This window comes from Centroberyx gerrardi, chromosome 21, assembly GCF_048128805.1.
Source record: "Centroberyx gerrardi isolate f3 chromosome 21, fCenGer3.hap1.cur.20231027, whole genome shotgun sequence".
Lineage (NCBI taxonomy): Eukaryota > Metazoa > Chordata > Actinopteri > Beryciformes > Berycidae > Centroberyx > Centroberyx gerrardi.
This window is the reverse complement of record NC_136017.1, coordinates 5,728,567-5,740,168: the sequence shown is the minus strand read 5'-3', so window position 1 is coordinate 5,740,168 and position 11,602 is coordinate 5,728,567. Positions and strand designations below refer to the sequence as shown.

Genomic DNA, 11,602 nt, shown 5'->3' with positions numbered 1-11,602 from the left:
TGTAACTAACTACATGGATTGAAAACCACTGCTGTAAGACACTTTGCCTCCACCAAATATCATCTGTTACATCGTTGTCCCCCTCTAGAGGTGAGACGGAGACTGTGCTAAAGGCAAGTTTAGTTCTGGTCATTTCTGTTGGCCTTGCAGAGGAAATGTGGACTCTGTTTCAAAGCAAGTTATTCTGCATAAGAATTCAAACCTGCTTTCTCAATGCAGGGTAAATTGAGTGTTTATTTATCTACACATTGTGGAAACAGATTTTCGGGATCATCAACCACTTCTTTTTTCCTGGGAAGAGCACAGTCACTCTAAAGAAAGACATACATTTATTCTCACATCAATAATCAACAGAAACAATAAACAAATAATTGGCAATTTACAGTTGTATGTTGCATTTACAGTTTAAGTTTTAACACGTCTAAAAAGAGATAGAGAGATAAACAAGTTTTCTGTTGAAAGAGTAAATGAGTTCTTGCACAGAACTTAATAATTTAGGTTCAAGCATGTTTTTCGCATTTTTGTTTAATTCCATAAAACTTTAAAAACTAGTCGTTGCCATATAAACTTCTGCCCATCTAGGCTTCTTGCCATGCATCTACTGGAAAAAAACAGCACTATTGAAAATTTGAATGTCCTTATTCATCATAAACATATTTGGTTATGTAGCCTTTAATTTCTTTATTCAGTCTTCGTTGTGACTGCTGAATAAAGAGGCTACAACTCATTATTTTTTCCAGAGTGCCGGCTGTTTTTCCAGTTTATGCAAGTTTTCAAGCCTTTTGCACCTCACTTTGTCTTTCTTTGGTTTTTTCGAGTCGAGCACCTCCAGCATCTGTTGGCATCACCCACATGCATTTCCCCATAGACTATTTGTGCCAGTCAGATTATAGATTTATTGAAAGATGAATAAATTACGTCAGCATCACACCAGTCTCGTGGCTTTCCTGTACACCTGAATGCCGGCCAACACGGCGAGTAGTTCAACAGCTTATGGGAAACGCAAACCATGTGAGAAGAAGAACGGGCGGCGGGAATCATCTTACAATCGTCGATCTTTACGCTCGTGCTCGATACTCGGCCTGGCATGGCATCGGTGACAGACGGAAGCGCTAGCAGAGGTAGCACCGTCCAATTTCTCCGCAACTTCAACAACTTCCACATGGCATCACAAACACGGCGCCCTTTTAAAAGATGTTACAGTGAAATTTAATTCTGCACATGTATTTTAATCATTACATAACGAGGAATCCGTATTCTATAAAATTTCTGATCATGATGTTTCTCCTCAATAAAAGGGCTACTTCTATCCATCTTGCGTCGGGGGGATTGGTGTTTTATGAGAAGCACACCGGTCCGATGTCCAGACCGAACTCCTGATCGGCCTTGCCAATGTCCATGGGGGCCAAATCCACGACGGGCAGCCTGGCTGTGGTTTGAGTCCTGTACTCGATCACTGTCTTGCCCCACTGGCCGTTTGACGCCTGGGTGAAAAGAAGAGATACAGAAGAGATCAATACATCAGTTCAGCCGCCTGTCGCTCTCTCTTCAATCTTTCCACTGGCTGCCGGCGACTTACGGAGCAGCCGTCCTCGATGACGGTGTATCTCATGCGGTTGGGGCCCTGCGCTCTCAGGTCCTGGCCGTTGGAGCCTTTGAGGACGAGGGCTTTCTTCAGGTTGCCGCCCGTCTCGTCTTTGTACGCCACGCTGTTCCTGCAGTGGTAGGTGACGTTCTGGTGCGACTCTTTGGACAAGACCCGCAGCAGCTTCATCTGGACCGCCACGGCGTTGGGCTGCTCCTCCTCGTTCCCGTAGCCGAACTGAAATCGCACGATCAATTTGACACGATTAGGAAGAACGCGAGAAAGCTTTATTGTCAGCTGGCAATAGTTGACTGACACTGCTGGATTCCAAAAATTACCAAAATAATTTTTAGAATTGAAAAGGAAGCCCAGACAATGATTGGTTTATCTGCCAGTGCCAAGTGTCTGGTACAGCAAAAACCTGACCAGCAAGTAGCCAAAGTGTATTAGACCCATTTTACACCAGAAAAAGTTTGATCAACAGCATTTTATTGATTCAAAAATTAATAATTAAACAATATAATTCATTGTCCCCTACTATTTACAATACTGTTTTAAAGCTCTGAATGAAAATATCAATAATTTATGGAAAACAAACAAAAAAATCTTGAAAAATGTGCCTGTTTCTCCCTGCAGGATCACAAATGGATTAGAAGTACGGACACTAATAAAACTGATGGTTACTTACTCTGATTCCTCCGTTGATGCTGGCTCCGAACCAGACGGGCTTGTTGGCTGTGGGAGTGGATTTGGTCCACCAGGCTTTGCGGGGAATGCTGGCTGGATTGGCAGAGATGCAGGTTTCACCGGTCTCCATGTTGCAGAAGACCTTGATGGCGTCCTTTGTGCTGCCCTGGTTTGGATCGACCCAGTACTCACCTGTATCACACGCAGAAAGAAAACGACTAACACCAAGTACACACACACACACAACACACACAGTTCTGTAGCCGTTTAAATACAAATATCTGATCCAGAGTTGTATAAAAACATAACAGATTGATATATTGGCCTTTTATTAAATATCAGCCAGTCATGTCGTCCACTGCTGATGTGATGGAGGTTCCTCCCTGACTACAGCTACAGAACAACAGTCTGTAAAGCATGCATATAATGTGCAATAACGTGTTATTTTCTTGGCATATTCTATTATTTACGCATTTAATTGTTCAATAACTAGGCTAATCCTAAAGGAATTTCATTAGTCTAGGTTTCAGTGGAGAGTTTGAGTGTCCCATGATGCTCTTTCAGATAATAAAAGTCTGAATATTTGTATTTTTTGGCATGAAAATGGGCAAATTTAAAGATATTGAAAAAAATATCGGCACAAAATATCGGCTTTCGGTGACTTCAGCCTTCAAAAAACAATATCAAACTCTTTGTTCTCACACTTAAAAATATTTTAGTATTATCTTTTTTTTTTTTTGTCTTTATATGTACTCCATATATCTGACAGTTGCAATATTGTTAATTTCTTGGGGTTAGAATATGTTATTGTTGTATTAAGTTATATTGTTAGATGAATAGTTGATATCTTAGTGATGACACATGGAGATCTGAATAAAAAATAGAACAATAGAAACAACAGGCCACATGAAGCCCTCACCACTCTTCTTGAGCGGGTAGCACTGCTTGATGTCCTGGCAGGTTTTGGCGGGGTTCATCCTGCTGCCGTCGGGGCTGCGGAGGTTCTGCAGGTGTCCGCTGAGCGTCTTCAGCGTCGCCTGGACGCCGCTGTCCGCCCCGACCACCACCGGCGCTTTGTTGGGGAGAGCCTCGTCCTCGTTGAACTCGGGAGGGGGGGGAGGGTCGCCGAACTCCTCGGCCTCCGGAGCGCCGCCGTAGTGTCCGTAATCGAAACTGCCGAAGAGGTCTTCCACGGCGGCGGTGGGGCGTCCGGGGGGGCCGGGAGGGCCGGGGGGGCCGGGGTCCCCAGCCGGACCCTGACCGAGACAAGAGGAACATGAACATTTATTAATACGGGGTTAGTGGTGCGTTTGTTTGTCATGTTTTGGGCGGTTATAGAGACTTTGGAGTTCAAGCCCCAGTAAGCATTCACCCTGCTGAAGTGTCCATGAGCAAGACACTGAAGCCCTACCAGCTCCAGGATGCTGTTCCGTAGCTGACCCTGACCTTTGACCTCCCTGTGAGGGAGGCAACAGAAAACAGAATTTTCCTAAGCAGATTGCTAAGGTATCGCATTATTGTCACGACAATTTTTAGTTCGTTTTAAGATGAGATTTAAGTCATGTTTTTTGCACAAATTAGTATTTTTTCTTTTCTTTCTCTGTTTAATCGCTGTGTTTTATCCCTTCACTTCTGTATTTTAAAGATATGCAATGAGCAGATCGCCATCAACAGCCATTTGTGACACCAACCAATACCTGCTCACTCTCACTTTCAAACAGCAGCTAAAGACTCATCTGTTCAGACTGGCCTTTGTTTAGCCTCTGTGTCTGTACTTCTGTGTGTTATTAAGTCTTATTGGTTTTTACTGTCTTCTAGTCTTATTATTGAATTTTTATGTCTTATTGTTTTTTACTGTCTTCTAGTCTTATTATTGAATTTTTATGTCTTACTGTTTTTTTTCTGGTCTTATTTTAACTATTTTACTCTTGTGAAGCACTTTGTGACTTTGCTCTATGAAAGGTTCTATAGAAATGCACTTGACTTACTTACTTACTGTCAGCTGAATGTCTACAACGTAAAAATGTAAAGTTCATGTTGTCTCACCTCTGCTCCGATGTCTCCGCTGGCTCCTCTGGTTCCAGGGGGGCCCATAGGTCCAGTCTGTCCCATATTTCCCTCCTTCCCAGGGGGTCCCACCACTCCTGGAGGCCCCTATGTGGTTATAAGACAATGTAAACACTGTAAAAAATATGCGTCCATGCATATGTTTTATCTGTTTTTGGGTCTCTGTAAAGCATGAACCTGCGATGAACCTGTTGGTCAAAAGTACTGTTATGTACTTACTCTCTGGCCTCCTGGTCCGACGATACCTGGACCTCCTGGTTCACCTGTGGACCCCTGAAACAGAGGAGCATGAGATTTTATCATTTGACAAGTTCAAGGCCATTATGTTTCAGCATAAAAGTAACTAGGCTCCAGACTGTTTGGCTTTAAAGCTGCAGTAGGCACAAAGTGGGGCTGCAACAGAGAAGAGCGTCCCATCCTTGCTAACTGAGAGAAGCCAGCACTATTATATATGGGGTCGTCATGCCAGTGTGAGTAATCATTTTGCTTACAGTTGTTCCTGGGATACCGTGGAGCCCGGTGAAACCTCTGTGTCCTTTCTGACCCCGCTCTCCCTGATCTCCGGTCGCTCCACTCTCTCCCAGTGGTCCTTGGGGTCCCTGAACGCGGGACACACAACGACAATTCAAGATTGGTGTCATGCAACACGCTATTGAAACTGAGACTGGCATGTTTTAAATTAAAAATATCTGCTAGAAATGTATGTTTTATTTGTTGCTGTTTTTGAGGTAACAAATTGTCATTTCATCCTTACCACTTTGCCTCTTACTCCAGATGATCCTTGGGATCCAGGGGGCCCTCTGGCACCCTAAATTCAAAACAAGCATAGAGACGAGTCAGAAAAAAATTGAGATGAGAAGATTTACTTTTACAGCAGGATCACTACTTTTGCTGTGATTACTGTAACCCACAGTACTTTATCTTGCTGTGGCTTAAAACTGCACAGGATTCTTTTTTTTATAAAGTTAGCTTGTGTAATAGACTACGCTACTTTGATTGATGCAGTGCATTAAGATTGGATTAAATTAAAATAAATCAAAGTGGGGGTTTTATCTATTTTTATTGCTATGGTTTGATGAGGAATTCGGTTGAGTTTGACACACAATATCAGCATCAGTATAACATTGAAATGTGTATTGAATACAACATATTAAAACATGTTATTTTTGAATTATCAGTCTAAATGGTGATAATAATCTCTAGGTTTCCTTGATCAATGAGTGTAACATTATGTAACCAAGCAATAAAAACACGAACACAGCATGTTCCTATTGTGTCGTTAAAGAAATACGTCAGTTTTTGGTAGATTGGCTCCCAATTAGCATGGAGCACCAGAGTGAATGATCTATCGGGGACACATGGATGATCTTGGTGTCTAGTTGACCAATGAGCCGATCTCCCCAAACCTCTGTGTCTTCCTTTAATGTTGTGTGTGTGTGTGTGTTTCCGGAACTCACGTTGTCGCCTCTTTCCCCCGGACCGCCCGTCGTTCCCACCGGACCCTCCGTCCCCGGGGACCCTGCAGCACCAGCCAGACCCTCCGCACCGGGGTTCCCTCTGTCTCCCTGCACACACACACACACACACACACACACACACACACATACATCAATGATCAGTGTGCACATATCCAGTTCACTACTTGAAAAGGATCAAATTCAAGTGTAGAAGTGGGGATTTTCATTAAGGACTTTGTTCAAACTAAGAGGATTAGCCACATTACACAAGCAGACACACACACACTGTTTCTCTCTCACACACACACACACACACACACACACACACACACACACACACACACTCACATACACACTTGTGTCTCTTGACTGCCATGTTTTTAGTCTTACCCTGGCTCCTAGGACACCGTCCTTACCAGGCGACCCCTCTGCTCCAGCGATACCCTGCATAAAGACACATAATGATATAATCAGCTTCCCATATGAAGACCTGAGGAAAAATTAACATTACAGAAAAATATGTGTTGTTAGTTTATGATGACAAAACACAGAAGGGAGAAAAATGCAAATTTGGGAGATAAAAAAGGTGACATAGTTGAGATTAAAAAAAAAAGCCAAAGTGCTTATGAAAAAGAAATCTCACTTCAAAAGAAACAAAAACAAGCATAAGCATCATAAGCAAATGTAATAGTAGTTTTTATGGAATTTGTAATCAGTATTCAATATTCATTATCAGGTTCTATGTAAAAAACATTACTTTTTAAATGTAGAAGTTATTTGAAGTATACAAATATCTGTGCCAGTCCTATTAAAGATGATGCACCGTTACACTCCTTACTATTGTAACTAATGTTGGTAATTGAGGAATTATTCTGCTGTTGCACTCACTGTAAATCTCTAGATAGGAGCATCAGCTAAATACCTAAAATGTAAATTATATAGGAAATGGTTTAGATGGACAGGACAAACCTCTGGACCGGCGTCTCCTCTCGGCCCGGTGGCTCCTGGTAAACCAACTCCACCAGCTGGGCCTTTGGGGCCCTGAGTTCCAGGAGTGCCGGCTTTTCCCGGTGCACCCTGGGAAACGAATATTGATGGTAAGTTTGAGAACAAGAACAAATCGTTCCACTCTGCTTGTTTTTCTTGTGTGGTTAAGAGACAAAGGCATTTACGATTGGGAGAATATACAGTAGGCACTTTAATTCATATGGAAATAGGCCAAATATTGATACTGGTTAGGCAATAATAATAATAATAATAATAATAATAATAGCAGAAATCACGTCACAGTCTGGATCTTAAATTGCCGCTATAACTGCATCTTCTTCCCTGAGCCTGAACCTGAGGAATAATTATCCATGTTAACTTTGACTCTTTTTGAGGGTGATGGTTGTACATGCTTACAGCACTATTCCAATTACAGACTATAGGTTTGATTAAACTGTAAATTGAGCCATGGGAAAAAAAGAGTATTAGTACATCTTCTTACAGAGTTTTTGTTGGGAACACTGATAAAATCACAGTCTGTAAACTGAAATAAATGATGTTTAACTGCATTGTCAATGTATTTTTGCAGAAAAGTTGCCTTAAAGTCACTAAATGTAAGCGGATTATATTACTGACTGGGATCAATCCAGTGAATCTCGTTACCTGTTGCAATTCTAAGCAGGTAATCAATAATTTGTGACAGTTTGCATTTTGAAATGAACCTTCAGCCTCGACCTTTCCGGCACCTCCGCTCTCAGATTTCAACAGATCACCGACAGAAAACACTGAACATCACAAACAGTGTGAGGAGGAATACGTACAGCAGGACCTGGCAGTCCCAGCATGCCTCTCTCTCCTCTGACCCCAGGCTGACCCACCAGGCCGCGCTGTCCTGAGGTACCGGAGGGTCCTGGAGGCCCGTCAGGACCCTGTGACACAACACAAGAAAAGAGTTAGGCAATAGAGCTAAAGTCATGTAGAGCTGAGAAGTGTCGGAAATAATGCAATACTGCCGCTTCCAACACTTCAAATTCGCTACTTTTCAGTGGCTTTCTTTGCTGAATGAAAGCATATTTCATTACAAGACAGAGTCAATTATATTCATTTATACATGCCATCTGATTTTGTAACCGGAAAATAGAAGCTAAACAGAATCAGACTGAATCTAAATGTAATTTGTGTTGATTTCCTCCGTACAATTATCCAGAAATCAGAGGAGAACGTGAGCATCCGTTGAGAATCCAACATTTAGAATCTCTTCTGATACTTTTCAATATCGATTCCTCAAAATTGATATTGGTACCAAAAGCCGGTATTGTACTAATAGGTATATCTGCTTGCAATGTTGGTGATAAATGACGATAATATCAGTTTGCTGCTGCTAGTTGCTGAGGATGAGAGCATCTGTGAAAAGGATAAAGAACTGAATTGGACTGAACTGAATTTCAAATATATATATATATATATACATGTATATAGGAAGAACTTTTTAGATCTAGTTAGTTGATGTGGATGAGAGCATCTGCTAAATATCCAATCTAGATGTAAATGTAGGAACGAAGAACGAAATCTGAGTTGAACTGAATTTGAAAGAGCGGAAAATAAAAAACTAAAGAACTTGGAAAGGCAAGTAGAGAAAACGATCATCCGATGAAAGTAAATAATTCAAAAGTTTGTCTCATGGTCAAAGAAGTCTAAAACTACTTCTGATGAAACGTTTACAGAGCGACGGTTGGTAAACTTCGAGGAGACAGGCTTTAGTGAACTCACCGGAGGACCGTCCTCTCCGGAGTCTCCCTTTTCTCCCGGGCTGCCCGCTGGCCCCGCGGCTCCTGCCTCTCCTTGGTTCCCAAGAGCTCCGTTCTCCCCTCGGATCCCGCCGGGACCCTGCTTCCCCGGAGCACCTATGGGCCCGGCTGCCCCGACAGCACCCTGACACACACACAACCTCTCAGTCAGCGTACTACATTAATGATTGGAAGAAGCCTAGAATCTGCATTTAATCATTATTTTACAAAGAAAATGATTCTATTGCAAACATTAAAACATGCTAATGATCTTGTACGTCAAAATATATTTTTTTCAGATGTCCATAAATCATTTCTTATTGATAATAAATTAAGATGGAACAGATTCACTCACAAGAGATCCAACTGGTCCAATTCCTCCAGGCAGTCCAGGGAAACCAGATGAGCCCTGAATATTTAAGACAACAGTAATGATCATAATCCAATAACGTTAATAATGAATAATAATAATTAGGATAACTATATTTGTACAGCACTTTTCTTAACAATGTTACAAAGTTAGATTTACATCACATTCATACAAATAGCGACACCCATTCTTTGACATTTTTTCTGTTTTTTATTCATTCTTAATTCAAAACTGTATATACTACTACTACTACTACTACTACTAATACTACTAATACTACTACTATTACTAATACTACTAATACTGCTACTAGTCGTACTAATACAGTTGCAGGTTGCAGGTCGGTGTTGTTAATTGTTATTTATAACACGTTTATAACACGTCAAAACGAGAGCCGGACTCACCGCTGCCCCCTGTGTTCCTCTGCCGCCCTTCAGTCCAGTCACACCAACAGGCCCCTGGACACACACACACACACACACACACACACACACACACACACAGTCGATGACATGATCTTGAATAGCTTGAAACAAATGGAATGATCTGCCTTAATTCCAGTTGAGGTCAGCTGCAAAAATTCTTGATACACATAAAACTATCATGCACAACATTCACACTCTACTAGCAGATTTTTCAACTTGTTCCAAGGTGAGACTAGACACAACATTAAATAACTTGTTCAGATGGACATTTACAGTGTAGATCAAGAGCATATTTTCTCCTTGCACAGTAACAGACCAGCTAGTCTTGATCTACTTTAGCTTTCAAGGCCAAAATCTCAAGAAAATTCATAGTTTGTGGTGTTTTAAATCTCTAGAAGCATCACAGAAACTTCATTCCACACTTATATTCCCCAGCAATGCTGCCATACGCCCAGGTATGGAGTAATATTTTGGGATACGTACCTGGGTGCCGGGTTTGCCAGCCGTCCCCTGTGGTCCGGGTGCTCCTGACTCTCCCCTCTGGCCTGGCTCACCTGTTTCACCTTTGACCCCTGGCTGACCATCAGGACCCTGGGGAGGAGAACCAGGAAGTCGCGCTGTTAAAGATTTCTTCAGGCTTCTTTTAGACATTCAATACTTTGAACTGTATTTCTCCCTGTGAACACTGAAGAAAATCTGTTCTGACTTATTTTGCTCTTAAAATCTTATTTCTATGTCTAATATTTTATCACATCTATTGTCAGAGCGTTGCAGCACTGACCCTTGACCTCACTATTGTAATGTTAATGATCTAGGAATTGAAGCTTATTCTATTCATTGTAAATTGCTCTGGATATGAGAGTCGGCTAAACTCCTGAGGTGTAAATGTAAATGTGTAAAGTCCTGATCCGCTTTGGAAAATAAGCTCCACTACACTGCAAAACTTTACTTTAATCTGTGACTGTGCAGTATGAGCCTTTAACAGTCGATTCATTGGAATATTTTAGACATCAACGATATGTGAAAAGTCTTAGCGGACACTTACAGGAGATCCGGGGAAGCCGACGGCGCCGGTTGGACCAGGCTCACCTGGAGAACCCTGTTACCGACATTAAAGACACAGTTTGAGGGAGAAATGGAAGCACAGCGGCAAACAACGTCAAATTCAATGTCAGTCGTCGGGTAAAATGTTCTACTGACAGCTATCGCTCTGGATCCTCGGCGGCCTGGGGGTCCCGCTGGGCCGGGTTCACCCTGAAATAAAGGAGCGGTCAAGTCAAAAAGTGTTTGTTACCGCAGAGCAACATGAGGACACAAGTACATTTTGTTTTAAAAAAGAAATAAAGTCAATTTAAAGGTGTGCGGCATGAGCATGTGTGTGTATGTGTGTGAGAGAGAAAGAAAGAGAGAGAGAGAGATGGGGAGGGAGATGTTAAAATGAGAGAAAAGGATAGTGTGTGTGTGTGTGTGTGTGTGTGTGTGTGTGTGTGTGTGTGTGTCAGTTATTTCAAACGATGTAGGCTTGACAATAGGAAAACAAGACTACTAAGTAAGGAGAGGCAGTGTTAAGGAGTCAGGGTTATGGTCGCGATGGTGATGCTTATGTAATGGTGATTTTAATCTTAATTCAAAATTTAACCTTAATTCAGAGCAAATTCAAATTCACCCAAATACCTATTGTTTTCTTATAGTTGGTATGCAATGTGCAGTGAGTTCAGAAATATGTGATAATGTTGGATAATAATTAGAAACTTGAACAATAATATTTCGATCTCACCTTCTCACCGTTGGGTCCACTGGAGCCAGCAGGTCCAACGGGACCAGCAAGTCCCTTTTAGTGAAGAGGAAAAAACATAAAATATTAAAAGTATATTGAAAATAAGGAGCTTAAATCATGATGCACTGTAGCGGCTCTGAACCTGTTTGGCTTGCAACACCAACAAAGCCTGGTCATGACTTCTGTGTTCGCAAGATGATGAACTTTGACTCCAATTTTTTTGCTTTTTGCCGGGTATTTAAGTAATTAGTCGACAAAGCCTAAATATTGGAAATGATCATCATTCACATGAAATCACAAATATCAAAAACATGTTCATAAAGTTGCATGGTAGAAATACATTTTTTCACATTCAATAATTCATATCGGCCCCCTCTAAACCATCTCCTGACCCACTCGGGGGTCCAGAACCCGCAGGTTGAGACCCACTGATCTATAACACTGCTTGCTCTCTGCCAGA

At 41.7% G+C, this 11,602-nt stretch overlaps 1 protein-coding gene across 1 annotated transcript in view; it reads right to left on the bottom strand.

The window, feature by feature from the left end:
• Nucleotides 1-221: 221 nt before the first annotated feature.
• The window catches only part of col5a2b (collagen, type V, alpha 2b), a 42,652-nt gene continuing 31,271 nt past the window's right edge, over nt 222-11,602 (bottom strand). The window contains exons 37-55 of the mRNA XM_071923691.2: nt 11,143-11,196; nt 10,566-10,619; nt 10,411-10,464; nt 9,849-9,956; nt 9,345-9,398; nt 8,926-8,979; nt 8,554-8,715; nt 7,605-7,712; nt 6,766-6,873; nt 6,187-6,240; nt 5,797-5,904; nt 5,094-5,147; nt 4,831-4,938; nt 4,559-4,612; nt 4,319-4,426; nt 3,192-3,528; nt 2,274-2,464; nt 1,580-1,822; nt 222-1,484 (exon numbers count right to left, since the gene is read on the bottom strand). Coding sequence (XP_071779792.2) covers nt 1,338-1,484; nt 1,580-1,822; nt 2,274-2,464; nt 3,192-3,528; nt 4,319-4,426; nt 4,559-4,612; nt 4,831-4,938; nt 5,094-5,147; nt 5,797-5,904; nt 6,187-6,240; nt 6,766-6,873; nt 7,605-7,712; nt 8,554-8,715; nt 8,926-8,979; nt 9,345-9,398; nt 9,849-9,956; nt 10,411-10,464; nt 10,566-10,619; nt 11,143-11,196 — 2,160 coding nt within the window. The 3' untranslated portion in view covers nt 222-1,337. The remainder of the gene's footprint in view (nt 1,485-1,579; nt 1,823-2,273; nt 2,465-3,191; nt 3,529-4,318; nt 4,427-4,558; nt 4,613-4,830; nt 4,939-5,093; nt 5,148-5,796; nt 5,905-6,186; nt 6,241-6,765; nt 6,874-7,604; nt 7,713-8,553; nt 8,716-8,925; nt 8,980-9,344; nt 9,399-9,848; nt 9,957-10,410; nt 10,465-10,565; nt 10,620-11,142; nt 11,197-11,602) is intronic.